The sequence below is a fragment of the Hyperolius riggenbachi genome, chromosome 2 (genome assembly GCF_040937935.1).
Source record: "Hyperolius riggenbachi isolate aHypRig1 chromosome 2, aHypRig1.pri, whole genome shotgun sequence".
Lineage (NCBI taxonomy): Eukaryota > Metazoa > Chordata > Amphibia > Anura > Hyperoliidae > Hyperolius > Hyperolius riggenbachi.
The window spans coordinates 555527282-555553371 of NC_090647.1; the positions used below are offsets into that span (position 1 = coordinate 555527282).

General features: G+C 46.4%; 1 protein-coding gene across 1 annotated transcript in view; it reads right to left on the reverse strand.

The window, feature by feature from the left end:
- Positions 1 to 26090, reverse strand: part of GAP43 (growth associated protein 43) — a 105916-nt gene that overhangs the window by 35882 nt on the left and 43944 nt on the right. The window contains exon 2 of the mRNA XM_068266239.1: positions 24846 to 25380. Coding sequence (XP_068122340.1) covers positions 24846 to 25380 — 535 coding nt within the window. The remainder of the gene's footprint in view (positions 1 to 24845; positions 25381 to 26090) is intronic.

Below are 26090 nucleotides of genomic sequence, written 5' to 3' on the forward strand. Positions count from 1 at the left end.
TAAAGTGCCCCAGTATAGCTAGTATAGTGCCCCAGTTTAGCTAGTATAGTGCCCAGTATAGCTAGTATAGTGCTCAGTATAGCGAGTATTGTGCCCAGTATAGCTAGTATTGTGCCCAGTATAGCTAGTATTGTGCCCAGTATAGCTAGTATCGTTCCCAGTATAGCTAGTAAAGTGCCCAGTATAGCTAGTAAAGTGCCCAGTATAGCTAGTAAAGTGCCCAGTATAGCTAGTATCGTGCCCAGTATAGCTAGTAAAGTGCCCAGTATAGCTAGTGGGAGCCTACTTGGTCTCGGACCAACATGATTCGCAAGCAAGATGACCCCCCAACTTTTGGCCCACTTTTGGGGGGTCAAAAATTCGGCTTGCTTGCGAGTATATACGGTAATTACTTCTCACTCATGTTTTACTTTACTCTGTTCTGAGCCACACATGTGCCCAAACCAATTACGGGCACGACCCAGTTGTGCTTGGCCAATAACATGGATTCTGATTCTAGCTGGAATTTTGAGCATGCTAGAAATATAAGCCCTACCCTGAAAATAAGCCCTAGCTGCAGTCAAAGAAGAGGAAGAGGCGGTACAGTAGCGACTGGGCACTTCCTGTCACTTCCATAGTAAAGTGCCCAGTATAGCTAGTATTGTGCCCAGTATAGCTAGTATCGTGCCCAGTATAGCCAGTATAGTGCCCTAGTATAGTGCTCAGTATGGGTAGGTAGTGCCTAGTATAGCTAGTAAAGTGCCCAGTATAGCTAGTAAAGTGCTCAGTATAGCTAGTATAGTGCCCAGTATAGCTAGTAAAGTGCCCCAGTATAGCTAGTATAGTGCCCCAGTATAGCTAGTATAGTGCAAGAGTATAGCTAGTATAGTGCTCAGTATAGCGAGTATTGTGCCCAGTATAGCTAGTATTGTGCCCAGTATAGCTAGTATTGTGCCCAGTATAGCTAGTAAAGTGCCCAGTATAGCTAGTATAGTGCCCCAGTATAGCTAGTATAGTGCCCCAGTATAGCTAGTATAGTGCCCCAGTATAGATAGTATCGTGCCCAGTATAGCTAGTAAAGTGCCCAGTATAGCTAGTGGGAGCCTACTTGGTCTCGGACCAACATGATTCGCAAGCAAGACGACCCCCCAACTTTTGGCCCACTTTTGGGGGGTCAAAAATTCGGCTTGCTTGCGAGTATATATGGTAATTACTTCTCACTCATGTTTTACTTTACTCTGTTCTGAGCCACACATGTGCCCAAATCAATTACGGGCACGACCCAGTTGTGCTTGGCCAATAACATGGATTCTGATTCTAGCTGGAATTTTGAGCATGCTAGAAATATAAGCCCTACCCTGAAAATAAGCCCTAGCTGCAGTCAAAGAAGAGGAAGAGGCGTTACAGTAGCGACTGGGCACTTCCTGTCATCCCAGCACACAGCAAGGTTATCAGCTGCGTGCAGGGCATCCACAGGGCAAATGCCTGATCAGTACAGTAGCATACCTTCTGATCCAGCAGACGAAGAGGCAGGAGGACACACAGCACAGGAAGAGCTCAGTACAACAGGAAATGCTCTGCTGAGACACACCTTTCTGAGAGAAATTAGCGATGCTCGTTCCGGATTCCGCGGAAATTGCATTTCCGCATTTCCAGTAGGAAATTGCATTTCCGCATCGAAATTCCGAAATCGGTAATGCAAGTGCGGTAGGCGGATTTTCATGCAAATTTTTGTGGAAATTTGTGCCAACTTTAACATCAATTTTCTCAAAAACTACAAGGTCTTTTTGAAATATTTATTTTCCTCTTGTTCCCACTTGTCTGCTTAACATTCCCTGACAATTTGGTGTTTGTAGCACCTATGGGGGATTTGCTATTTACCACTAAAGTCAGCATCATACCGCATAGCGGTTCCAATGCGGGTTTTTGCGGTATTTTCCGCCGAATTTAGCATCGATTTCTTGAAAACTACAAGGTCTTTTTGAAATATTTTTTTCCTCTTGTTTCTACTTTTCTGCTTAACATACTCTGAAAATTTGGTGTTCGTAGAACCTACGGGGCTTTGCTATTAACCGCCAAAGTTGGCCGCTGTTTACTGTAATGTAAAATGCAGAGAATTTGCATTACCAATATGCGGTATTATGCCGACTTTAGAGGTTAATAGCAAACCTCCCATAGGAGCTAGAAACACCAAATTTTCAGGGAAGGTTAAGCAGACAAATGGGAACAAGATGGAAAAAAATATTTCAAAAACACCTGGTAGTTTTTGAGAAAATCACTGTTAAAATCGGTGGATATTATCGAGAAAATTTGCATCGGAATGCTGAAATTGTTAGCGGAAAGCGGAATAGGTAGCGGTAATAGGCAATGGTGGAAAGCGGATTTTCGGCGGAAACGGAATTTGGCATTTCCGACCAACCCAAATAGAAATATAAGACATCCCCTGAAAATAAGCCCTAGCACATCTTTTTTTTTTAGCAAAAATTAATATAATACACTGTCTTATTTTTTTGAGAAACATGGTACCTTTGTCTAGGGCCCAATTTCATCTTAATCCATCATGGCCACTACCTCCGGCCATCCAGCCACACTACATAGACTTGCCCTGATTTTGTCTGCTTCCATCAGTGCCTTCTCACACAGGTGTCGCGTCACGCCACAACACCGCCTCCTCAACACACCGCTCTGTCATAGAAAGCCGAAACAAGTAGAACTTTTAAAATCAACCACGTCCGCTTTATCCTTTCTTTAAATAATTACTTTCATTAAATATCTCCATGTGGCCTTTTTTAAAAAGCCAGAAAATATTGGGCAGCCGTATTAATCTGTCTTCTCGGATACGGCATTGTTGTCTCGCCTGTGCGCGGAAAGCGATGACGACGCTGGGAAATGGGCTTCCATAAATTCACAGCATCCTCTTTCCGCTGGTAGAGAGAGAGGCGAAACGCGTCGGTCTAAGTAGCGGTGTAACAGCGGGGTGCTGATAATGGAACACGATCGTTCAAATAAGAAAAATGTGTCAATAAACAAAAGGGCTTCCTGCGTCTCCATTCATTGTCAGCGCGGTCTGGTCTTTATGCTGGTAGAATTTATTGCCTGATATATTGTATTCATATTACATATTTAATGCGCTGTTGTTAGCATTGAGCGGATTGTTCTAGCCTGTCAGGAAATCACGCTGGATGGAGCCAATTCTCAGCAAAATACGGTCACTGCCAAGGCCTGATCCAACGACATGGCGAGCGGCCTGCTCTGTGCCATGTGAAGCCTTAAACTCCACCTCTAAAAGGTGCCACACCCCTACCACATCCCACACATCAGCTGATTAGCGTAGAGGAAATCTTGTGCTGAAATAAAGGTTTAATAATGTCACACAAAAGCCTTTGCATGCATTTGCAGCCATCATGTCCCCCATATAACAAGTGCAGCCATCATGTCCCCATATAACAAGTGCAGCCATCATGTCCCCCATATAACAAGTGCAGTCATCATGTCCCCCATATAACAAGTGCAGTCATCATGTCCCCCATATAACAAGTGCAGTCATCATGTCCCCCATATAACAAGTGCAGCCATCATGTCCCCCATATAACAAGTGCAGCCATTGTGTCCCCCATATAACAAGTGCAGCCATCATGTCCCCCATATAACAAGTACAGCCATCGTGTCCCCCATATAACAAGTGCAGTCATCATGTACCCCATATAACAAGTGCAGCCATCATGTACCCCATATAACAAGTGCAGCCATCATGTCCCCCATATAACAAGTGCAGCCATCATGTACCCCATATAACAAGTGCAGCCATCATGTACCCCATATAACAAGTGCAGCCATCATGTACCCCATATAACAAGTGCAGCCATCATGTCCCCAAATAACAAGTGCAGCCATCGTGTCCCCCATATAACAAGTACAGCCATCGTGTCCCCCATATAACAAGTGCAGCCACCATGTCCCCCATATAACAAGTGCGGCCATCATGTCCCCCATATAACAAGTGCAGTCATCATGTCCCCCATATAACAAGTGCGGACATCATGTCCCCCATATAACAAGTGCAGCCATCATGTCCCCATATAACAAGTGCAGCCATCGTGTCCCCCATATAACAAGTGCAGCCATCATGTCCCCCATATAACAAGTGCAGCCATCATCTCCCCCATATAACAAGTGCAGCCATCATGCCCCCCATATAACAAATGCAGTCATCATGTCCCCCATATAACAAGTGCAGTCATCATGTCCCCCATATAACAAGTGCAGCCATCATGTCCCCCATATAACAAGTGCAGCCATCATGTCCCCCATATAACAAATGCAGTCATCATGTACCCCATATAACAAGTGCAGCCACCATGTCCCCCATATAACAAGTGCGGCCATCATGTCCCCCATATAACAAGTGCAGTCATCATGTCCCCCATATAACAAGTGCGGACATCATGTCCCCCATACAAGTGCAGCCATTATGTCCCCCATATAACAAGTGCAGCCATCATGTCCCCCATATAACAAGTGCAGCCATCATGTCCCCCATATAACAAGTGCAGCCATCATGTCCCCCATATAACAAGTGCAGTCATCATGTCCCCCATATAACAAGTGCAGTCATCATGTCCCCCATATAACAAGTGCAGTCATCATGTCCCCCATATAACAAGTGCAGCCACCATGTCCCCCATATAACAAGTGCAACCATCATGTCCCCCATATAACAAGTGCAGCCACCATGTCCCCCATATAACAAGTGCAGCCATAATGTCCCCCTATATAAGTACAGCCTTCGGATCTAATATCAAGTGTAGCTCTTGTGTCACCAATATATCACGTTCAACTATCATGTCAACCATGTGACAAAAGCAGTTATCATTTCCCCCATATAACAAGAGCAGTAATCATGCCCATTATATAACAAAAGCAGTCATCATGTCCCCCATAAATCAAGTGCAGCCATCACGTCCTTCATATAAAGTAAGTGTAGCCATCGGATCTGTCATATATCAAGTGCAGCTTGCATGCCACCTATATACACACAAAACATTGTCTGCCTTTGCCTTCTCAAAGGGGACCGGATAGGCCCCGAAATGAGTGTCAGCTGAGACAGATGTACATGTGTGCACAGGAACAATAGAATTGCATTGTTCCATAGGTCTATGTGTGGATCCCTCCTTCGACTCTATGGATGCCAAAACCCTAAAGCAGCAATGTAATGCTGCACGGGACGCGTAAGAGTAATTTGGGGCTCCAGCGCTCTTGAATTACACCTAGAGAAGTGGCGAACATAAAATTTTGGGTTCGCGAACAACGAACGCAAACTTCCGCAAATGTTCGTGAACAGGCGAATCTGGCAAACCACCATAGACTTCAATGGGAAGGCGAATTTTAAAACCTATTAAGAGTTTCTGGCCACAAAAGTGATGGGAAATTTGTTTCAAGGGGTCTAACACCTGGACTGTGGCATGCCGGAGGGGGGTCCATGCCAAAAATTACAGAGTTGATGCAAAGTCGAGTTTTACACCTTAGCCTCTTGAGGACTGCAGGGCTAAACCCCCCTAGTGACCAGGCAATTGTTAGTTTAAAAGGCCACTGCAGCTTTAAGGCCTCGCTGCAGGGCCGCACAACATAGCACACGAGTGATTCCCCCCCCCCCTTTTCTCCCCACCAACAGAGCTCTCTGTTGGTGGGGTCTGATCGCTCCCCCCATGTTTATTTTTTTTTTAATAAGTATTTGTGTTGCCGCTTTATTAAAAAAAAAACCCTCTTCCTTTAAATCCATTCCCTCCCTCCCCACAGCCGGCCAATTACGGCGATCGGCTGTCATAGGCTTCTGCCTATGAGAGCCGATCGCTCTCTTGTCCCCCAGGGGGACAGCCGTGTCACACGGCTGTCCCCAGTGCAGCGCTGCTGCTGATCGCAGGCGGGCGGAGCTCCGCCCCCCAAGCAGGAGATGCGCGCGCAGCCTGCGCGCGATCTCCTGCAAAACAGAGCCCCAGGACTTTACGCCAATTGGCGTTAGGCGGTCCTGGGGCTGCCGCCGCGGCCACGCCTGCCGGCGTGACGCGGTCGGCAAGCGGTTAAAGGGAACCTAAACTGAGAAGCATATGGACTTTTCCTTTAAAAAATAATACCAGTTGCCTGAATCTCCTGCTGATCCTGTGTCTCTAATACTTTTAGCCACAGCCCCTGAACAAGCATGCAGATCAGGTGCTCTGACTGAAGTCAGACTGGATTAGCTGCATGCTTGTTTCAGGTATGAGATAGAGATGTCAGCGAACGGTTCGGGAACCGTTCACCGGCGAACCCCTCACCCTGTACTACTTCCGGGTCACTATGACCCGGAGTAGTACGGCTGCACTGGGCCGGCGGTGCGCGTCCTTGATTGCGGCGCCTGTTACCAGGCACTTTCTGTGCATGTGCGTGATGTCACGCTCATGCGCAGAGAGTGGTGCCCAGCAACAGGCGCGTGATCAAGCCAGCCCAGTGCAAACGTACTACTCCGGGTCATAGCGACCCGGAAGTAGTATTTGCCCATAGAGATTCACTGGCGGACTGTTCGCTCGCATCTCTAGTGTGAGATCCAAATACTACTGCAGCAAATAGATAAGCAGGACTGACAAGCAAGGAAATGAGCAGCGCTACTTAAAAACAGACTAGTGCCTACCTGCAAAAGAGTGCAAGCCCCACTTGTGGGATATAATACACACCGAGCATACACATGACCTGTCTACCACTAGAGGAGGATGTTGGTTTCCATTAACAGCTTGCATGCAACCTATTAAGTACTTGTCCCTCCCACTGCGAAGAAGTCAATCCTCCATGGGAGGGGCCTAACACTAACTAAATCCTAACCTATGTATATGCATAGCCTGGGTGCGGCTAATCAAATAAAATCGAAAATTGAAAATTGCGCAAAAGGTGGATCAGTGCAACACCAGGCCGCCTCCGAATGGTCTCCATCAGAGATGTGCTGAGCCCCCCCAGGAACTACATACGCACCTTGAACCCAAACAGAAGCTCTGCATATACACCAAAAGCATGGCTGTTAAGTGGGAGCAGCTGACCAAAAACGAATTACATTAGTACATAGGTTAGGATTTAGTTAGTGTTAGGCCCCTCCCATGGAGGATTGACTTTTTCGCAGTGGGAGGGACGAGTACTTAATAGGTTGCATGCAAGCTGTTAATGGAAACCAACATCCTCCTCTAGTGGTAGACAGGTCATGTGTATGCTCGGTGTGTATTCGACCCCACAAGTGGGGCTTGCACTCTTTTGCAGGTAGGCACTAGTCTGTTTTTAAGTAGCGCTGCTCATTTCCTTGCTATGTACTAATGTAATTCGTTTTTGGTCAGCTGCTCCCACTTAACAGCCATGCTTTTGGTGTATATGCAGAGCTTCTGTTTGGGTTCAAGGTGCGTATGTAGTTCCTGGGGGGGCTCAGCGCATCTCTGATGGAGGACTGACAAGCAACTGGTATTGTTTAAAAGGAAAAATCCATATCTCTCTCAGTCTAGGTTCCCTTTAAAGAGCAGAAATCACATTATACACAGCTCTGGGTGTCAGTGGGCTGTGGAGTGTCTGACACAGAGAAATGCAATAGTACTATCAGAATACAGTGAAATAATAATGCACTGGAGTGGTTCTGTGCCTGCAATTTAATGTGGCAACAGCAGTGGTGTGCACACAGCTCTGGGTGTCAGTGGGCTGTGGAATGTCACACACACAAAAAAAACACAGGAGACCGATGTACTAGCCCTAAAAAGGGCTGTTTGGGGTGCTTTCACAGCGAGTGAGGAACAATGACACAGGCCTAGCTAATGCTTTCCTTACCTATCTGCAGCAAGCCTGACTTTGCTCTCACTAACAGTCAGCAGCCAGCAGAGAATGAATCCAATATGGCCAGCGCAACTGCTGTCTGATAGGGGGTGGGGGGTCCAGGAAGGAGTGCTAGCTGATTGGCTGCCATGTGTCTCCTGACTGTGAGGAAAGGGGTAAATGTTTAGCTCAATGATGATGTATAGGGGGCGGGTCGAACCCGCCAAATGTTCGCTGTTCGCTACGAATGCGAATAGCGGAAGTTAGCAGAATACTGTTGGCAGCGAACAGTTCAGGCCATCTCTAAATACACCTCCCTCCGAGTTGCAACGACTGTATGGTTCTGGAAGGGGAATAGTATTTAACGCTGCCAGGGAGTTTAGAAGCAGCAGGGAATGCCATAATTCGGCTCTCCCGGCGCCCAACTCACCGATGGCGTACTAACACGCACACAAGAATGGATCCTGGAGTATTGGACTGGAACGGGAATACTCCCGCACAGAAGTTTTCTGGGTGATTTTGGGCCACACGTACGAGGGTTTTCCAGAGATTAACAGCCATTCTTGTTTAATTAATTGGACGTTATCAATATAATTGATGGAATTAAGGAAACATTTTATTTCAGACACACTGTATCTCCTGATGATTTCTCCACATAATCATCTCCTTTATTTAGACATTTATCATATCTTTTTACAAGGTTTTCAATCCCTTTGCTGTAGCAGCATCACACTCCTCACTTATAGGTTAAAGGAATTGAAGGGGTGGGGTCTTCATGTTAATGCTGCTGAACAAACAGTTACTGACATTCTGCAGTCACATGACAAGTGGTGCAGGGAGAAAAGAGGTTAACCTGAGGCAAGTAACATTACACTGAAAGAATACCTTTCGTTGCAGATAAAAGGCTGTTACTATCTGGATGTCTCTCATATACAGATGTTTTAAAGGGAACCATAGATGAACAGGAAAAAGCTTTTATACATACCTGGGGCTTCCTCCAGCCCCATACGCTCTGATCGATCCCACGCCGCCGTCCTCCGCTGCCCGCAGCTATGAGAACCGGGACCCCACTCTGCCGTCAGTCGGAGCCAGCCTGAGCGTAAGGGAAGTGCACTCTTTGCTTATCTCTGCAGCAGCCGCTGGAGAGATACGTACAGGACGCATTTCTCCTGCGTAGCTTGGCTCCGATGACGCCACTGACGGGAGCCGGTTCTCGTAGATGCGGGCTGCGGAGGACGGCGGCGTGGGATCGATCAGAGCGTATGGGGCTGGAGAAAGACCCAGGTATGTATAACATCTTTTTCCTGTCCCCATCTCTGGTTCCTTTTAATCACAAATATTCTCTACTTAGCTTATGCAGGAGGAAAGTAAACAATATAAAAACTCTGGGAAACTGTCCATACATATTAGCGCCATCAGTATTAGTCGGAAGCCTCCCATAATGGCGGCAGCAGGTGCGCAGTCCTGCGGCGCTCTGCGCAGAGAGATAGAAGAAGCAGTCAGGCCATGTAACTCTTTAGCATTAAGCAAACATGGAGGCGTCCATTGCCGCCGGACGCAGTCTTAATATAGAGCGTCACAGCATGGGTTCCGCTCCCCGCGGCTGCATATTGATATGATCTATTCGCTGGCTGACTTGAGCTGACGTGCCCTAAGTAGCTGGTCCCGTCTGGCATGGAGAAAATCAGGTCACTTTCCCTCCCGCAACCTCGAGTCTCCAGTCTGTGCCCGGAAAATTAAATGTGCTTCATTTGTGGGTCAGGGGCAAGACTTGTGGAGGAATCAATCACCGGCCAAGCGCTGGTTACTGTAAATTCATGACCCTCAAAATACACACAAAAAGATGATAGCGGAAAAGAAACCATATTTGCTTTTTTTATGGTTATGCTAGTTTTGTGGCATTAATAGATGAATTAATGTTTGCTTAGTCGTAACTATCTACAGTAGCAGGGCAGTAAAATGGGCAGTAATCTGCCCCCGGGCTACACAGGGGTTAATGGGTTTCTACAAACCAGCCAGCAACTTTGAGCAGCTTTAGAACCACCTCAGAGCCGGGAGGGACAGGAGGAAGCAGTGGTCATGTGACTTAAGGTTGAAGTTAAAGCCCAAGCTCAGGATTTTTTCTTATTTGAATGTTGTTACTAGACCACCGTCCTGGCACTCCTCCATTGCTTTGTAACCCTTGTGAGGCAGGTCCTCTTCTTCCTACAATATCTGAGATTGTAAACAGGGCAGTTTCTAGGCTACATAGCTAACAGGGCGAGGGTGTGAAAAACCGCGTCCCCCCCCATAGTCTCGAGCACGCTGCTGTGATGTGCCAGACAGAGGTGCCCCCCAGTATTGGGTAATCCCAGGTATAAGTGGCCATATGTAACACCCTGTATACAGTAGGTAGCCAGAGGAGTCCCTAGCTAGACATAGCCAGCCCCCCCTTTCCCCGAGTATACGTAGGCAGTCAAGATCCCCAGCCCCCTGTAACCAGAGCAGCCCCTGGTTTAAGGTAGCAAGATGCCCCTGCAGTATAGGTAGCCAGAGGAGATCTTCCTGTATTTCCTTACCTCTTAGATTGTAAGCCTGGTGATGGGACAGGTCCTCTTCCCCTCCTACTGCATCCTGTGTCACCCACCTCTTAGATTGTATGCCTGATGGGACAGGTCCTCTTCCCTTCCTACTGTATCCTGTGTCACCCACCTCTTAGATTGTAAGCCTGATGGGACAGGTCCTCTTCCCCTCCTACTGCATCCTGTGTCACCCACCTCTTAGATTGTAAGCCTGATGGGACAGGTCCTCTTCCCCTCCTACTGCATCCTGTGTCACCCACCTCTTAGATTGTATGCCTGATGGGACAGGTCCTCTTCCCTTCCTACTGTATCCTGTGTCACCCACCTCTTAGATTGTAAGCCTGATGGGACAGGTAGTCTTCCCTTCCTACTGTATCCTGTGTCACCCACCTCTTAGATTGTATGCCTGATGGGACAGGTCCTCTTCCCCTCCTCCTGTATCCTGTGTTCCCCCAACTTTATAGTCAGACTACAAATCAGCAAACACTCTGTCTGGGAACAACAGGGTTAACACCCCCTCCTGCCATTAAGAGGACTGAAGAAATCCTTTTCTCCCAGTATAATGGACACCAGCAGTGAGCTTTATTGAATTTGCATCCTTTGAGTTCTTTGTCTCCTCTCATGTTACACAGCTTGTCTGCTACAATCTCACAGCACAACATGGCTAGAAAAGTAATACTGAAATATAAATTATCAATATGGTGAGTACAGCGCAGCCTCCAGCAGAGAGACGTTTACAGGAACATTCCTTATATCCTCATGCTGGTTCCTGGGATTTTTATATGATAAAAACAGAGTGCCAATCCCTCCTTATCAAAGCAGTATATAATGCTTGGTACACACCAGTGGCTGCACCAAGGGATGCAGAGATTACAACCGCACCGGGGTCCTTGGGCCAGAGGGGCCCACTAGGGCCTATAGCGATAATATAGCTCTGTCAGTGCGTTAGAAATCATGAATGCAATTTACTGTCAGATAGATGGGTGGAATCGTTTAAAGGATTACTAAAGTGAGAGGGATATGGAGGCTGCCATATTTATTTCTTTTTAAAGAGACTCCGTAACAAAAATTGCATCCTGTTTTTTATCATCCTACAAGTTCCAAAAGCTATTCTAATGTGTTCTGGCTTACTGCAGCACTTTCTGCTATCACAGTCTCTGTAATAACTCAACTTATCTCTCTCTTGTCAGACTTGTCGGCCTGTGTCTGGAAGGCTGCCAAGTTCTTCAGTGTTGTGGTTCTGCTATGAACTCCCCTTTCCAGGCCCCTCTATGCACACTGCCTGTGTGTTATTTAGATTAGAGCAGCTTCTCTCTTCTCTCTTATCTTTTACAAGCTGGATAAATCGTCCTCTGAGCTGGCTGGGCTTTCACATAGTGAGGAATTACAGACAAGGGCAAAGCTGTTTGCAGGAAGAAAAGAGCAGCCTGAAACTTCAGTGCATGAGAACAGGGGGAAAGAAACACACAAATGATCTATTAAGATTCAAAAGGAAGGCTGTATACAGCCTGCTTGTGTATGGATGTATTTTCTATGTGTGGACATACTGTACATCAACCTACTTCCTGTTTTGGTGGCCATTTTGTTTGTTTATAAACAAACTTTTTAAAACTGTTTTTAACCACTTTTAATGCGGCGGGGAGCGGCGAAATTGTGTCAGAGGCAGGGTTGCCACCTCATCCCTTTAAATACTGACACATATGAATTATCCATGCCTTGTGGCTAGTTAGATGCAGTTTAGGCACTGATTATGTGTGAGTAGCCCCAGAACCTGTATAACTTAGATGTACCAGTATTTAAAGGGATGAGGTGGCAACCCTGGTCAGAGGGTAATAAGAGATGTCCCCTAACGCACTGGTATGTTTACTTTTGTGTGATTTTAACAATACAGATTCTCTTTAAGCAATACCAGTTGCCAGGCAGTCCTGCTGATCCTCTGCCTCGAATACTTTTAGCCACAGACCCTGAACAAGCATGCAGCAGATCAGGTGTTTCTGACATTAGTGTCAGATCTGACAAGATTAGCTGCATGCTTGTTTCTGGTGTGATTCAGACACTACTGCAGCCAAATAGATCAGCAGGTCTGCCAGGCAATTGGTATTGTTTAAAAGGAAATAAACATGGCAGTCTCCATATTCCTCTTACTTCAGTCGTCCTTTAAAGGAGAAACTCGAAAAATTAGAATATTGTGCAAAAGTCTATTTCTTTCAGTAATTCAAATTAAAAGGTGAAACTAATATATGAAATAGACTCATTAAATGCAAAGGAAGATATTTCAAGCTTTTATTTGTTATAATTTTAATGATTATACCTTACAGCCAGGGCCGGTTCTCTCATGAAGCAATTTACATCATGCGCAGAGATTACAGGGGCGGCATGTTTGCACTGTGTTTACACTAACAACATGCAGTCAGAGTAGGAGAAGTGAGAGGAGAGTGAGGTGAAGAGGTCATCATTGGGGAAAAGCAGCTTGTTGTGCTGTGTGAGGAGTCTGACAGTAAGTGAGGAGGGGGGAGGCAGGAGAACATCATTGGGGAAAATCAGCTTGTTGTGCTGTGTGAGGAGTCTGACAGTGAGTGAGGAGGGGGGAGACAGGAGAGCATCATTGGGGAAAAGGAGCATGTTGTGCTGTGTGAGGAGTCTGACAGTGAGTGAGGAGGGGGGAGGCAGGAGAGCATCATTGGGGGAAAGCAGCTTGTTGTGCTGTGAAAGGAGTCTGACAGTGAGTGAGGAGGGGGAGAGGCAGGAGAGCATCATTGGGGAAAAGCAGCTTGTTGTGCTGAGTGAGGAGTCTGACAGTGAGTGAGGAGGGGGGAGGCAGGAGAGCATCATTGGGGGAAAGCAGCTTGTTGTGCTGAGTGAGGAGTCTGACAGTGAGTAAGGAGGGGGGAGGCAGGAAAGCATCATTGGGGAAAAGCAGCTTGTTGTGCTGAGTGAGGAGTCTGACAGTGAGTGAAGAGGGGGGAGGCAGGAAAGCATCATTGGGGAAAAGCAGCTTGTTGTGCTGAGTGAGGAGTCTGACAGTGAGTGAGGAGGGGCGAGGCAGGAGAGCAGCATTGGGGGAAAGCAGCTTGTTGTGCTGTGTGAGGAGTCTGACAGTGAGTGAGGAGGGGGGAGGCAGGAGAGCATCATTGGGGAAAAGCAGCTTGTTGTGCTGTGTGAGGAGTCTGACAGAGAGTAAGGAGGGGGGAGGCAGGAGAGCATCATTGGGGAAAAGCAGCTTGTTGTGCTGAGTGAGGAGTGTGACAGTGAGTGAGGAGGGGGGAGGCAGGAGAGTATCATGGGGAAAAGCAGCTTGTTGTGCTGTGTGAGGAGTCTGGCAGTGAGTGAGGAAGGGGGAGGCAGGAGAGCATCATTAGGGAAAAGCATCTTGTTGTGCTGTGTGAGGAGTCTGGCAGTGAGTGAGGAGGGGGGAGGCAGGAGAGCAGCAGTGTTTCATTAGACTTGCACAGCAGAAGGAAGGAGGTGGCACTGCTGTCCTGACTGAGGAGGAATGGAGTGGCTGAGGGTGAGCAGTGTGTTTGTCACAGACTCACAGCCATCCAGTGTGCTATTGTGCTGAGCTGCAGCATGTCATGTGAAAACATTAAATGAAGCAGAGTAAATTGTCGGGTGCTGTGCGATCATTCCAAATTGAGCGAAAAGTCTAGAACCAGCCCTGCTTACAGCTTATGAAAATCAAAATCTCAGACCATTAGAATATTGTGAAATAAAGTGTCTCCAATCAGCTAATTCACCCAAAGCACCTGCAAAGGGTTCTTATTTCATATATTTGTTTCACCTTTAAAAGTTGAATTACTGAAATAAATGGACTTTTGCCCAATATCCTAATTTTTTGAGGTTTTACCTTTATCTCCGACAGGTCCGACCAGATTTCTGATCGTTTTTTTTCTGATGAATTTTCAATCACATCTATACAACATCTATCAGAAAAATGATCGGAAATCAGATCGGACCTGTGAGAAATTTTCGATTGGGCCCATCTATCTGATACCAAACATAAACATATCTCCACAATCTATAAGGTGTTAAAAACAAGTTTCTTCCAATAACCTCAATCTATATATTTTAAAGAGGTCCTGTAGTGGCATATAGTAGAATGCAGTAAATTATTCAGGATATCCAGCTTTTATGGTAATTTCCCTGGTTTCAGCATCAGAAACACTTCCTATAGCTATATTGGTATCTAGCTCCTCCTACCTAGTGATGCTTAGCCTAGGCTATTTATTATGTGGAATGAGCATTCTGGGAGACCAAAGATATTTTCTACTGGCTTTAGAACCCAGCGCTGCAAGGCAAAAGTGCTAACCACTACGCCACCGCGCTGCCCAATGGAACACGCCTGTGCAAAAGCGACCCAGGGGCCATTTATTACTACAATAATAATTGCGCTGCATTTGCAATCTCTCACGGGCTGCTTTTCCCACTCACTCAAGCTGGCAATTGCGTGCTGGGAAAGAAACAGTGCATACCAATGGGAAATGAGCACCGTGATTTACATGTGAATCACTGTGCTCTAGCGATCGGCAAAATGTATGCGATCGGCTTTCTCAAACGGATCGCAGCTAGTGGGAGAAGAAGGCCCTAACTGATCCTTCTGTAACCAGCTGGACCATTTCTGCCGGCTCAGGTCAATTAGGCACCAGGATCACAGGCGTCTAATAGATGCCTGTGTTTTCTATTGGCATTCGAGTGCTGAAGTGGTGACTTCTGTGACCGATGCAGCTAGGGCCGGGTGAGAGAGGCTCCAGCCTCAGGGCGCAGTGTAGGAGGGGGCGCACAACTCACTCAGCTATCATTCCACTATTGTGTTTGAAGCAGGGAGAAATAAGAAAAGGAGATACATGACAGTGACTGCAAGCCAAATAACTCGAGATTAAGGTGTTGGGGGCCTGGGGCATATTTACTCTAATAGCAATCAGTGTGTGACGGCTGGGGTGGGAGGGATGGAGGGGCGCACTTTGGTGTCTCAGGTGCTGGAGGACCTTGTCTCGGCTCTGGATGCAGCTCGTAGCCAGTAGTTAGTAAGGGTTGCAGTCAGTAACCAATAGTTAGTATTGTACCGTAATTTAATTAATTTAATTAATAAATTACGTGTCTCCCTGAGGGGGAATAGTTTCCTCTGAGTTTCATCGGGAACAGAGTGAGCTCTCTTTCAGCTCACCCTGCGCCGAACTGAAACATGTCAGAACAATACGTACTCTTCTTTTTAGGCACTTGTGGGGGTTAGGATTAGGGTTAGGTGGGGGGTTAGGTGATTGAGAATGGGTGTCGGGAAGTGCATAGTGAATATTGGTAATCTAAATGTCCGATATGTTACTACTAGCGGCACCACCCACACCCAACCCACAATACGTACTCATTTCAGTGCACTAGACGAGACGTCCATTTTTGGAATTCTGAAACATAAAAATCTAATACGTGGCTGCAGAACATCGTTCTTTACTAGAGAGCCAGAGGTGTTCATTATTTAACATATTGACGCCACCGGCCACCTGATATGGAAGCACATTGGCAATATGGATGATGCATGGGGACCGTGGCGGGAGACAGCGGACAGGTAAAGTATTAAATCCACAAGGGGGGCACATTCACGTTACGGGAAATACTTTGTAGTGTTGTTGTTTGAGTTTAGGACCAACAGAGTCCGGCGGCTGGGACATTCAGTGACCCACCTGGAACATCCAACAGCCCACCTGGGACAATGGCTGGGGCATATTTGTGCCTGGGATGGTGACCCTAAAACTGGGGATGTCTGGTCACTGTAGATCATACATGTCAAACTCTGGCCCACGGGCCGAATGGTTTCCCCACTTTGCATTATGTTTGGCCCACTCTAGACCACCAGGGAAGCTAAATTGGTGGTGAAGCCCTAGAACACCAGGGAAGCCATATGGGGAGGTAGGGGGAAAGCGCTAAACATCAGGGAACTGTATAGGGGAGGGAGGACCACTAGACACTGGGGAACTGTATAAGGGTTGGAGGCGAGCCACTAGACACCAGGGAACTTTATAAGGGAGGAAGGTGGCCGGTTGATATTGAGGTTGGCCAGCGACTTGATCCCAGTGTTCGTCCCACTTCGTATTTTAGTTTGACACCCTGCTGTAGATAAAGTAATGAAGAGAAAGAAATCCTAGAAAGTAATAAAAAATTGGCTGCACCACCATGAATAATTAATAAATACCTTTCTTTGATCGCAGAGTCAATATAATGGTAAAACCAATTAAAATTGTGTACTAGACACCAAAGAAACACACACAAAAACCCAAATGGGCAGATTGCCTCACCGCATGCACCTTTGAGCTCATACATTAGAAATTCCCCACATGTATTGACATTTTATAACTCATATTCATATTTTGAATTTATATTTGACCGCCAATTTTACTGCCAGGTTGCAGGCACAGCAATGGGGGCAAGTTGTGCCCCTTCATATGCTGGGTTCTTCCAGGGTTGGTGGGAGAGGGAGGTCATTTTTGGAGCAGATCTTGAGCACTACCAGTCCCATATTTTGGGCTGGTACCACTACATAGATGACATTTTCTTTTTTGATGGCTCAAGGGAACTTTGCCAGTGATTTATTGGCATATTTTTTACATTTGACCACCAATTTTACAGCCTGGTTGCAGGCACAACGTTGTGCCCCCTCATATGCTAGGCTCTTCCTGGGTTGGTGGGAGAGGGAGGTAATTTATGGAGCAGATCATGAGCAACACCTGTTCCATATTTTTGGCTGGTACCTATTCATAGATGACATAGGGAACTTTGCCAACCATTTATTGGCATACTAAATGACAAAGTTTTTAATAGTCACCTAATGTCCCATGTTTCAGATCAACAGGTTGAATTTCTAGATCCTTGACTCACGTTGGGTAGAGACAATCGGATCCACTCAGACATCACAATCCTACAGCAATCAGTAAGTTGTTGCATTTCCAAAGCAGCTACCGGTAGAAGCTAGATCAGAAGTAAAACCTACCGCTTGGACAGTTTCTGAGGCTGAGAAGAAACTTTTCAGACTTTGTGGACTTTCAACATGGAGCATGAGATTTTACAGGTCGTCTACAGGAAAGAGGATACCCTAGAAAGGTAATACCATAGAGCTAAACAAATAAATAGAGCTGATCTCTCATGACCCAAGCCCACCACTTCCCCGACCAGATTGGTGCGGTTTATCACCAATTCCAATAACCAATGGCTGGACCTCATGTATTGCTTAATTATTAATAGTGGTGCAGCCTATTTTTTCTGGGATTTCTTTCTCTTCGGTTTTGCATGGTTCTATGTTGATCCTGTCGGTAGCACATCCAACACAATTATTGGTGTGCGCATATTGTACTTTTTTGCTTTATTTTATAGATAAAGTAACCATTATCTTGTGCCTATAGGAAGATTCAGTACAGGACGGGGAGTGCAGACGGAGCAGAGCACTGGAATGTATTCAGTTTGGCAAAGCGTCTCCTTCTCACCAGGAATCTCCAGATTTAGGTTTCTTGGCTCCTCTGCGGTTCCTCGATAAAGTTCTCAGCTCTATGGAATGCCCTCAGGCTGACCACATTTTATTTGTGACACGGCAGCGGCTGGAGGGCAGCCAGTCACCCTCTGATTTAGCAGCAGCTCTCTTGCAGCCAGACTATTAATTAGTGGATGGAGTGGCTGGAGGAGGCCAGGGATGATGATATAAGAGAGCTGAGAGCACCTTCTGCTCCTCACACAGTGCCAGGCTCAGGCCGTGCCGCAATAACTCTGAGAATAATATTACACCGACTACTGCTTATAATAATACTCTGCCTACTGCTACTAATAATACTCTGCCTACTGCTTATAATAATGCTCTGCCTACTGCTTATAATAATAATACTCTTCCTACTGGTAATAATAATACTCTGCCTTCTGCTTATAATAATGCTCTATCATCCACTAATAATAATACTCTGCCTACTGCTTATAATAATGCTCTGCCTACTGCTTATAACAACACTCTACCGTCCGCTAATAATAATACTCTGCCTACTGCTTATAAATGCTCTATCATCCTCTAGTAATAATACTCTGCCTACTGCTACTAATAATACTCTGCCTACTGCTTATAATAATGCTCTACAAGTCACTTATAATAATACTCTTCCTACTTCTTATAATAATACTCTGCCTACTGCTCCCCACACAGTGCCAGGCTCAGGCTGTGCCGCAATAGCTCTGAGAATGATAATACTCTGCCTACTGCTTATAATAATACTCTACCATCCACTAATAATAATAATAATACTCTGCCTACTGCTTATAATAATACTCTACCATCCACTAATAATAATAATACTCTGCCTACTGCTTATAATAATACTCTACCATCCACTAATAATAATAATAATACTCTGCCTACTGCTTATAATAATGCTCTAGCATCCACTTATAATAATAATACTCTGCCTACTGCTACTAATAATACTCTGCCTACTGCTTATAATAATACTCTGCCTACTGCTACTAATAATACTCTGCCTACTGCTACTAATATTGCTCTGCCTACTGCTTATAATAATACTCTGCCTGCTGCTTATACTGTAATAATACTCTGCCTACTGCTACTAATAATACTCTGCCTACTGCTTATAATAATACTCTGCCTACTGCTACTAATAATACTCTGACTACTGCTACTAATAATACTCTGCCTACTGCTTATAATAATACTCTGCCTACTGCTACTAATAATACTCTGCCTACTGCTTATACTGTAATAATACTCTGCCTACTGCTACTAATAATACTGACTACTGCTACTAATAATACTCTGCCTACTGCTTATAATAATACTCTGCCTACTGCTACTAATAATACCCTGCCTACTGCTAATAATAATACTCTGACTACTGCTAATAATAATACTCTGCCTACTGCTACTAATAATACTCTAACTACTACTACTAATAATACTCTGCCTACAGCTTATAATAATACTCTGACTACTGCTACTAATCATACGCTGACTACTGCTACTAATAATACTCTGCCTACTGCTAATAATATACTCTGCCTACTGCTAATAATAATACTCTGCCTACTGCTACTAATCATACTCTGACTACTGCTACTAATCATACGCTGACTACTGCTACTAATAATACTCTGCCTACTTCTAATAATAATACTCAGCCTACTGCTAATAATAATACTCTGACTACTGCTACTAATCATACTCTGACTACTGCTACTAATAATACTCTGCCTACTGCTAATAATATACTCTGCCTACTGCTAATAATAATACTCTGACTACTGATACTAATAATACTCTGCCTACTGCTACTAATAATACTCTGACTACCGCTACCAATCATACTCTGACTACTGCCACTAATAATACTCTGCCTATTGCTAATAATAATGCTCTGCCTGCTGCTAATAATAATACTTTGCCTACTGCTTATAATAATACTCTGCCTACTGCTTATAATAGTACTCTGCCTACTGCTCCTTGCACAGTGCCAGTCTCAGGCTGCGCCGCAATAACGCTCTGACAATAATACTCGTAATAATAATAAAACTCTGCCTACTGCTAGTGATAATGCTCTGAGAATAATATACTCTCTACAGCTTATAATAATTCTCTACCGTCTGCTAATAAAAATACTCTGCCTACTGCTAATAATAATGCTCTGCCTTCTGTTAACGATAATGCACAGCCTTCTGCTAACAATAATGCTCCACCTTCTGCTAACAATAATGCTCCGCCTTCTGCTAACAATAATGCTCCGCCTTCTGCTAACAATAATGCTCCACCTTCTGCTAACAATAATGCTCCGCCTTCTGCTAACAATAATGCTCCACCTTCTGCTAACAATAATGCTCCGCCTTCTGCTAACAATAATGCTCCACCTTCTGCTAACGACAATGCTCTGCCTTCTGCTAACAATAATGCTCCGCCTTCTGCTTACAGTAATGCTCCACCTTCTGAAAATAATAATACCCTGCATACTTCCTATAATAATGCTCCACCTTCTGCTAATAATAATGCTCCACCTTCTGCTAACAATAATGCTGCGCTTTCTGCCAACAATAATGCTCCGCCTTCTGCCAACAATAATGCTCCACCTTCTGCTAACGATAATGCTCTGCCTTCTGCTAACAATAATGCTCCACCTTCTGCTAACAATAATGCTCCACCTTCTGCTAACATTAATGCTCTGCCTTCTGCTTACAGTAATGCTCCGCCTTCTGAAAATAATAATACTCTGCATACTTCCTATAATAATGCTCCTCCTTCTGCTAACAATAATTATATGCCTTCTGCTAATAATAATGCTCCATCTTCTGAGAATAATAATACTCTGCCTACTTCTTATAATAATCCTCTACCCAAGGGCGTAGGGCCCGTGGTCGCAGCGGTCGCCTTGGCGACCGGGCCCGGCTCCTGAGGAGGCGGGGGAGGGGCCCGGGGGGCACATCTCCGTTTGGAGGGCCATGCGGCCCGTGCGCGCTGGTAGGGGGGAGCCGCAGCCGCGGGGAGGGCAGCCCGACCTCTCCCTCCCTTCCTCTCCCCGGGCCCCCCCCCCCCCCTCAGATGCAGAGTGAGCGGCTCACGGAAGCGCTGTAGGCAGAACTCACCTCCCTGCGTTCCACTCGCCGCTGATCTCCTCTCTGGCTGGCTCTGCATAGATGCTGTTACACACGCAGCTTCCGGCTAAACAGGAAGCTGCGTGTGTAACAGCATCTATGCAGAGCGGGAGGAGACCAGCGGCGATTGGAACCAGGGATGGAGGTGAGTTCTGCCTACAGCGCTTCCGTGAGCCGCTCACTCTGCATCTGAGGGGGGGGGGCCCGGGGAGAGGAAGGGAGGGAGAGGTCGGGCTGCCCTCCCCGCGGCTGCGGCCCCCCCCTCCATTATGGGGACGGGGCACCTACCTACCTGCCCTATCCTGGGGGCAGCTACCTAATCTATCCTGGGAGGGCAGCTACCTAATCTATCCTGGGGGGCAGCTACCTAATCTAACCTATACTGGGGGGCACCTACCTAATCTATCCTGGGGGGCAGCTACCTAATCTATCCTGGGGGGCAGCTACCTAATCTAACCTAATCCTGGGGGGCAGCTACCTAATCTATCCTGGGGGGAAGCTACCTAATCTATCCTGGGGGGCAGCTACCTAATCTAACCTATACTGGGGGGCACCTACCTAATCTATCCTGGGGGCAGCTACCTAATCTATCCTGGGGGGCAGCTACCTAATCTAACCTATACTGGGGGGCACCTACCTAATCTAACCTATACTGGGGGCACCTACCTATCTAACCTATACTGGGGGCACTTACTTATCTAACCTGTATTGGGGGCACCTAGCTAGCCTATACAGGTGGCAACTAAACTGGCTACCTATATTGGAGGCACCTACCTAACTAACCTATACTGGGGGCACCTACCTATCTAACCTACGCTGGGGGCAACTATTCTGGCTACCTATATTAGAGGCACCCACCTAGCTAACCTGTACTGGGGGCACCTATCTATCTAACTTATACCGGCGGCGCCTGCCTATCTCACCTATACCGGGGGCAACTATACTGGCTTACCTATGCCTGACTACCTATACTGGGGGTACCTATAGCTGGCTATAGGGATTTTGATATGGGTGTGCATCCGTCGGGTGTTGCCGGGGGAGGGCTGTTGTTGCCGGGGGGGGGCCCACATCCAGATTCCGCATCGGGGCCCAGAGGTTTGTAGCTACGCCACTGCCTCTACCATCCGCTAATATTAATACTCCGCCTTCTGCAAATAATTATACCCTGCCTTCTGCTTACAACAATGCTCCATCTTCTATCAATAATGCTCCGCCTTCTGCTAATAATAATGCTTGCCTTCTGCAAACAATAATGATCCGCCTTCTGCTAACAATAATGCTCTGCCTTCCGTTAACAATAATGCTCCGCCTTCTGTTAACAATAAAGCTCCACCTTCTGCTAACAATAATGCTCTGCCTTCTGCTAACAATAATGCTCCGCCTTCTGCTAACAATAAAGCTCCACCTTCTGCTAACAATAGTGATCCGCCTTCTGCTTATGACTATGCACACTTAGAGGTGATATCACCCACAGAAAGTAAACAAACACAGTGGAGATGATACACGTACATGAGATAAATTCAGAGGAGATATCATACGCACAGGAGATAAACACACTCAGAGGAGATATCACACCCACAGGAGATAAACACACTCACAGGAGATATCACACCCACAGGAGATAAACACACTCACAGGAGATATCACTTACAAGATACAAATAAACTCAGAGGAGATATCACACTCAGAGTAGGTAAACACACTCAGAGGAGATATCACACTCAGAGTAGGTAAACACACTCAGAGGAGATATCACACTCAGAGGAGATATCACACTCAGAGGTGATATCGGTGGATAATTATTTATTTTTAAGGAACAGATGTTGTTTCTTTCTTTCTTCTCATACACTGAAGCTCATCAATCAGTACCTGGCGTGTAGAAAGGATTTCCCAGAATTCCCCCTCCCCCTGCAGCTGGCCCGCTGCTTCTCCCAGAATTCCACACAGAACCCTTGTTCAATGCACAGGCAGCTGGCTGCACAGAAGGCATCCTCCTGAGGAGCACATCTTTAGTTTTACTACATGACAAGTTTCATCCTACGTGTTTTTATGAGGTGGAACATTCCTCCTCAAATCATCTGCACATGTGTAGGCAGCTGAAGAGTTCACCGTATTTGTCTGCAGGGATCCTGGGCTGCCATGTTTCTCATTACTGCGCTGGGACTGATCCTATTACTGCCAAAGCATAAATACCTCCAGTGTCTGCCATATCTGCAGAAGGGAGGCCAGGAAGGATCTGCTATATCGATTGTTAACATCTGCCAGGTATATGGTTCACATGCAAATGTTACATGTGCCTCAGGCCTCAAACCTACATTTTCAAACCTTACAGCCAAATTAAAAAGAAAAGCACCATAAGAGGAGGATATGGAGGCTGCCATATTTATTTCATTTTAAACAATACCAGTTGCCTGGCTACTGGCTGATCTATTTGTCTGCAGTAGTGTCTGAATCACACACCTGAAATAAGCATGACACAAATGCAGTCAGAAACATCTGATCTGCATGCTTGTTCAGGGTCTATGGCTAAAAGTATTAGAGGCAGAGGATCAGCAGGATAGTTAGGCAATCTGCATTGTTTAAAAGGAAATAAATGTCAGCCTCCAGTATCCCACTTATTTCAGATGTGCTTTAAAGAGACTCTGTAACAAAAAAAAGTTCCCCTTGGGTTACTCACCTCGGGAGGGGGAAGCCTCAGGGTCCCAATGAGGCTTCCCCCTCCCCTGTAGCTGCAGGCAATCCAGCGCTGGCTCCCCCGAAGCGTCCCGCAATCCTGGCTCGACAAGCCTGACAAGACTTCATATATTTACCTTCCCTGGCTCCAGCAGGTGGCGCTGTTGCAGCTCTCAGCACGGAGATAGGCGGAAATAGCCCATCTCTGTTTGGTCTGCTCTGCTAACAGGTGCGGGAGACTTGCGCCTGCGCAGTAGAGCGGCCCAACAGCGATCGGTTATTTCCTCCTATCTCCGAGTGGAGAGCCGATACTGCGCCTGCGCTGGAGCCGGGAAGGTAAATATTTACATCCCCGCTGTTCGGAGGGGCACAGCGAGACCGCCGTGGGACACAAGAGGACGGGGGAAGCCTCGATAGGATCCGGAGGTTTCCCCACCCGAGGTGAGTACACCCAGGGGAACTTTTTTTAGTTACAGGTTTTCTTTAACTCTCCTGGCGGTTTATCAAAATCCGCCAGGGGGCAGCAGAGCAGTTTTTTTTTTTACTTTTTTTCTTCATGTAGCGAGACAAGGTCTCGCTACATGTTAGCCGCTGCTCAGCGGCATCCCCCCAGCCCCTCCGATCGCCGGAAAGAACGGGATCTCCTGGAGGGCTTCCCCCGTCGCCATGGCGACGGGCGGAGTGACGTCACCGACGTCATCGACGTCGTGACGTCAAAGGGGACTCCGATCCACCCCACAGCGCTGCCTGGCACTGATTGGCCAGGCAGCGCACGGGGTCTGCGGGGGGGGGGGGGGTGTGTGGCCACGGCGCGACGAATAGCGGCGGCGATCGTCATGCACACGCAGCTAGCAAAGTGCTAGCTGCGTGTAGCAAAAAAAAAAATTATGCAAATCGGCCCAGCGGGGCCTGAGCGGTGCCTTCCGGCGGCATAGCCCGCCAGGGAGGTTAAAGTAGACCTGAACTTTTGCACAGGACAGAAGGAAAACCTAGAGAAATGCACCCTGTATGTACAGTATTTAGAGAGCTTGTCTAGTTCTCCCTCATCTGTGACTTATAACAAGTGTAATTTGATCTCTCACTGGAGACGTACTAATATGTATATCTGAATTATAACTGTTATTCTTATTAAATGCATAATACAGTGAAATGTGGCGTTTGGGTTTTTTTTTACAGATGTTTGGACATAAATGATTTTACCTTTCTTTTCCTCATTTTGACTGCTCTCCACGGTGTCCTGTTTGGGTTGATCTTTTGCCGGGGCAGCTTCTGGGCTAGCAGCAGGCACATCGGCTTGTTTGGACTCATCCTTTGCTTTGTTGGACTCCACCCCCGAGGAGTTCTCATTACCCTCAGAATCTGCAGGCGCATGCTTTTCTCCTGAAGGGGACTTTGCTTTGTTTTTTGCTTCTCCTTCTGAACCTCCTTCTGGCTTCTTGTCTTCCGAAGAGCTATCTGCTTTCTTCTTATTGTCTTCAGACAAAGGTCCATCACTGGTGGGTTCCTCTGTTTTGGACACCTCGTTTTCTGTCTTTTCTACTTCCTCCTTGGTGTCCTCTTTGTGGTTCTCCACCGGCTCTCCAGATGTCTCATCCTTCTTGTCTCCCTTGAGCTTTTTCCGGATTATGTGTCCACGGAAGCTGGCCTGGATTTTGGTAGCGGCTTTATGAGCTTTGTCCTCTGGTTTGTTTGCATCTTGTTCGATTTTTTGGTCGCCATCTTCGTTCTTATCAACCTTCAAGCAGAAGAATGAAGAGGACTTAAGAACATTACATAAGAGTTCAGTAACATCAATTTTCAATCAAACATACATTCTAAGAGCAAGACCTTCCCAAAGAATCTGTTAGTCATACATTAAGAAAACAGCTGAAAAGCTGACAGAATGTTGTCAACGAGGAGCAAGGAAGTTGAGAACTGGCTGTGACAGAGTTATTATGGAGTCAAACTGAGAAAGTTGGAGAGGACAACAAAAGTAGGTTGTGGTGGTCCCTACATTATTTTTGCATACATCCCTACTTTTCTGACATGGTAAGGAGGAACACCTTATAGCACAAACATTTAGACAAAACACAATCCCTTCTCTCCACACACTGCCAGCCACACCTTATTCACATATTTAGTCCTTTCCTGGCTTCTACACCTCCAGTCTTGCCTTCTGCCCCAACCTAGCCCCATTCACACCTTCATCACACCTCCAATCCCGTTCCCTCCATACCTTCTGAACCAGTCCCATACCACACTTCAAGCCACGCCTTTATCATACCTCGAGTCTAACCCTGTAAACCTTGACTCCAGCCCCACCATGAAGCCAGTCAAATCTGCATCTCACCTACAGCACTCTTGTTCTGGCCCCATTCACACCTCCCACTGTATCTTCATCAAACCTCCAGTTCAATTCCTCCACACATCCAGTCCCGCCACAACCACACCTCGCTCCAGCCATGC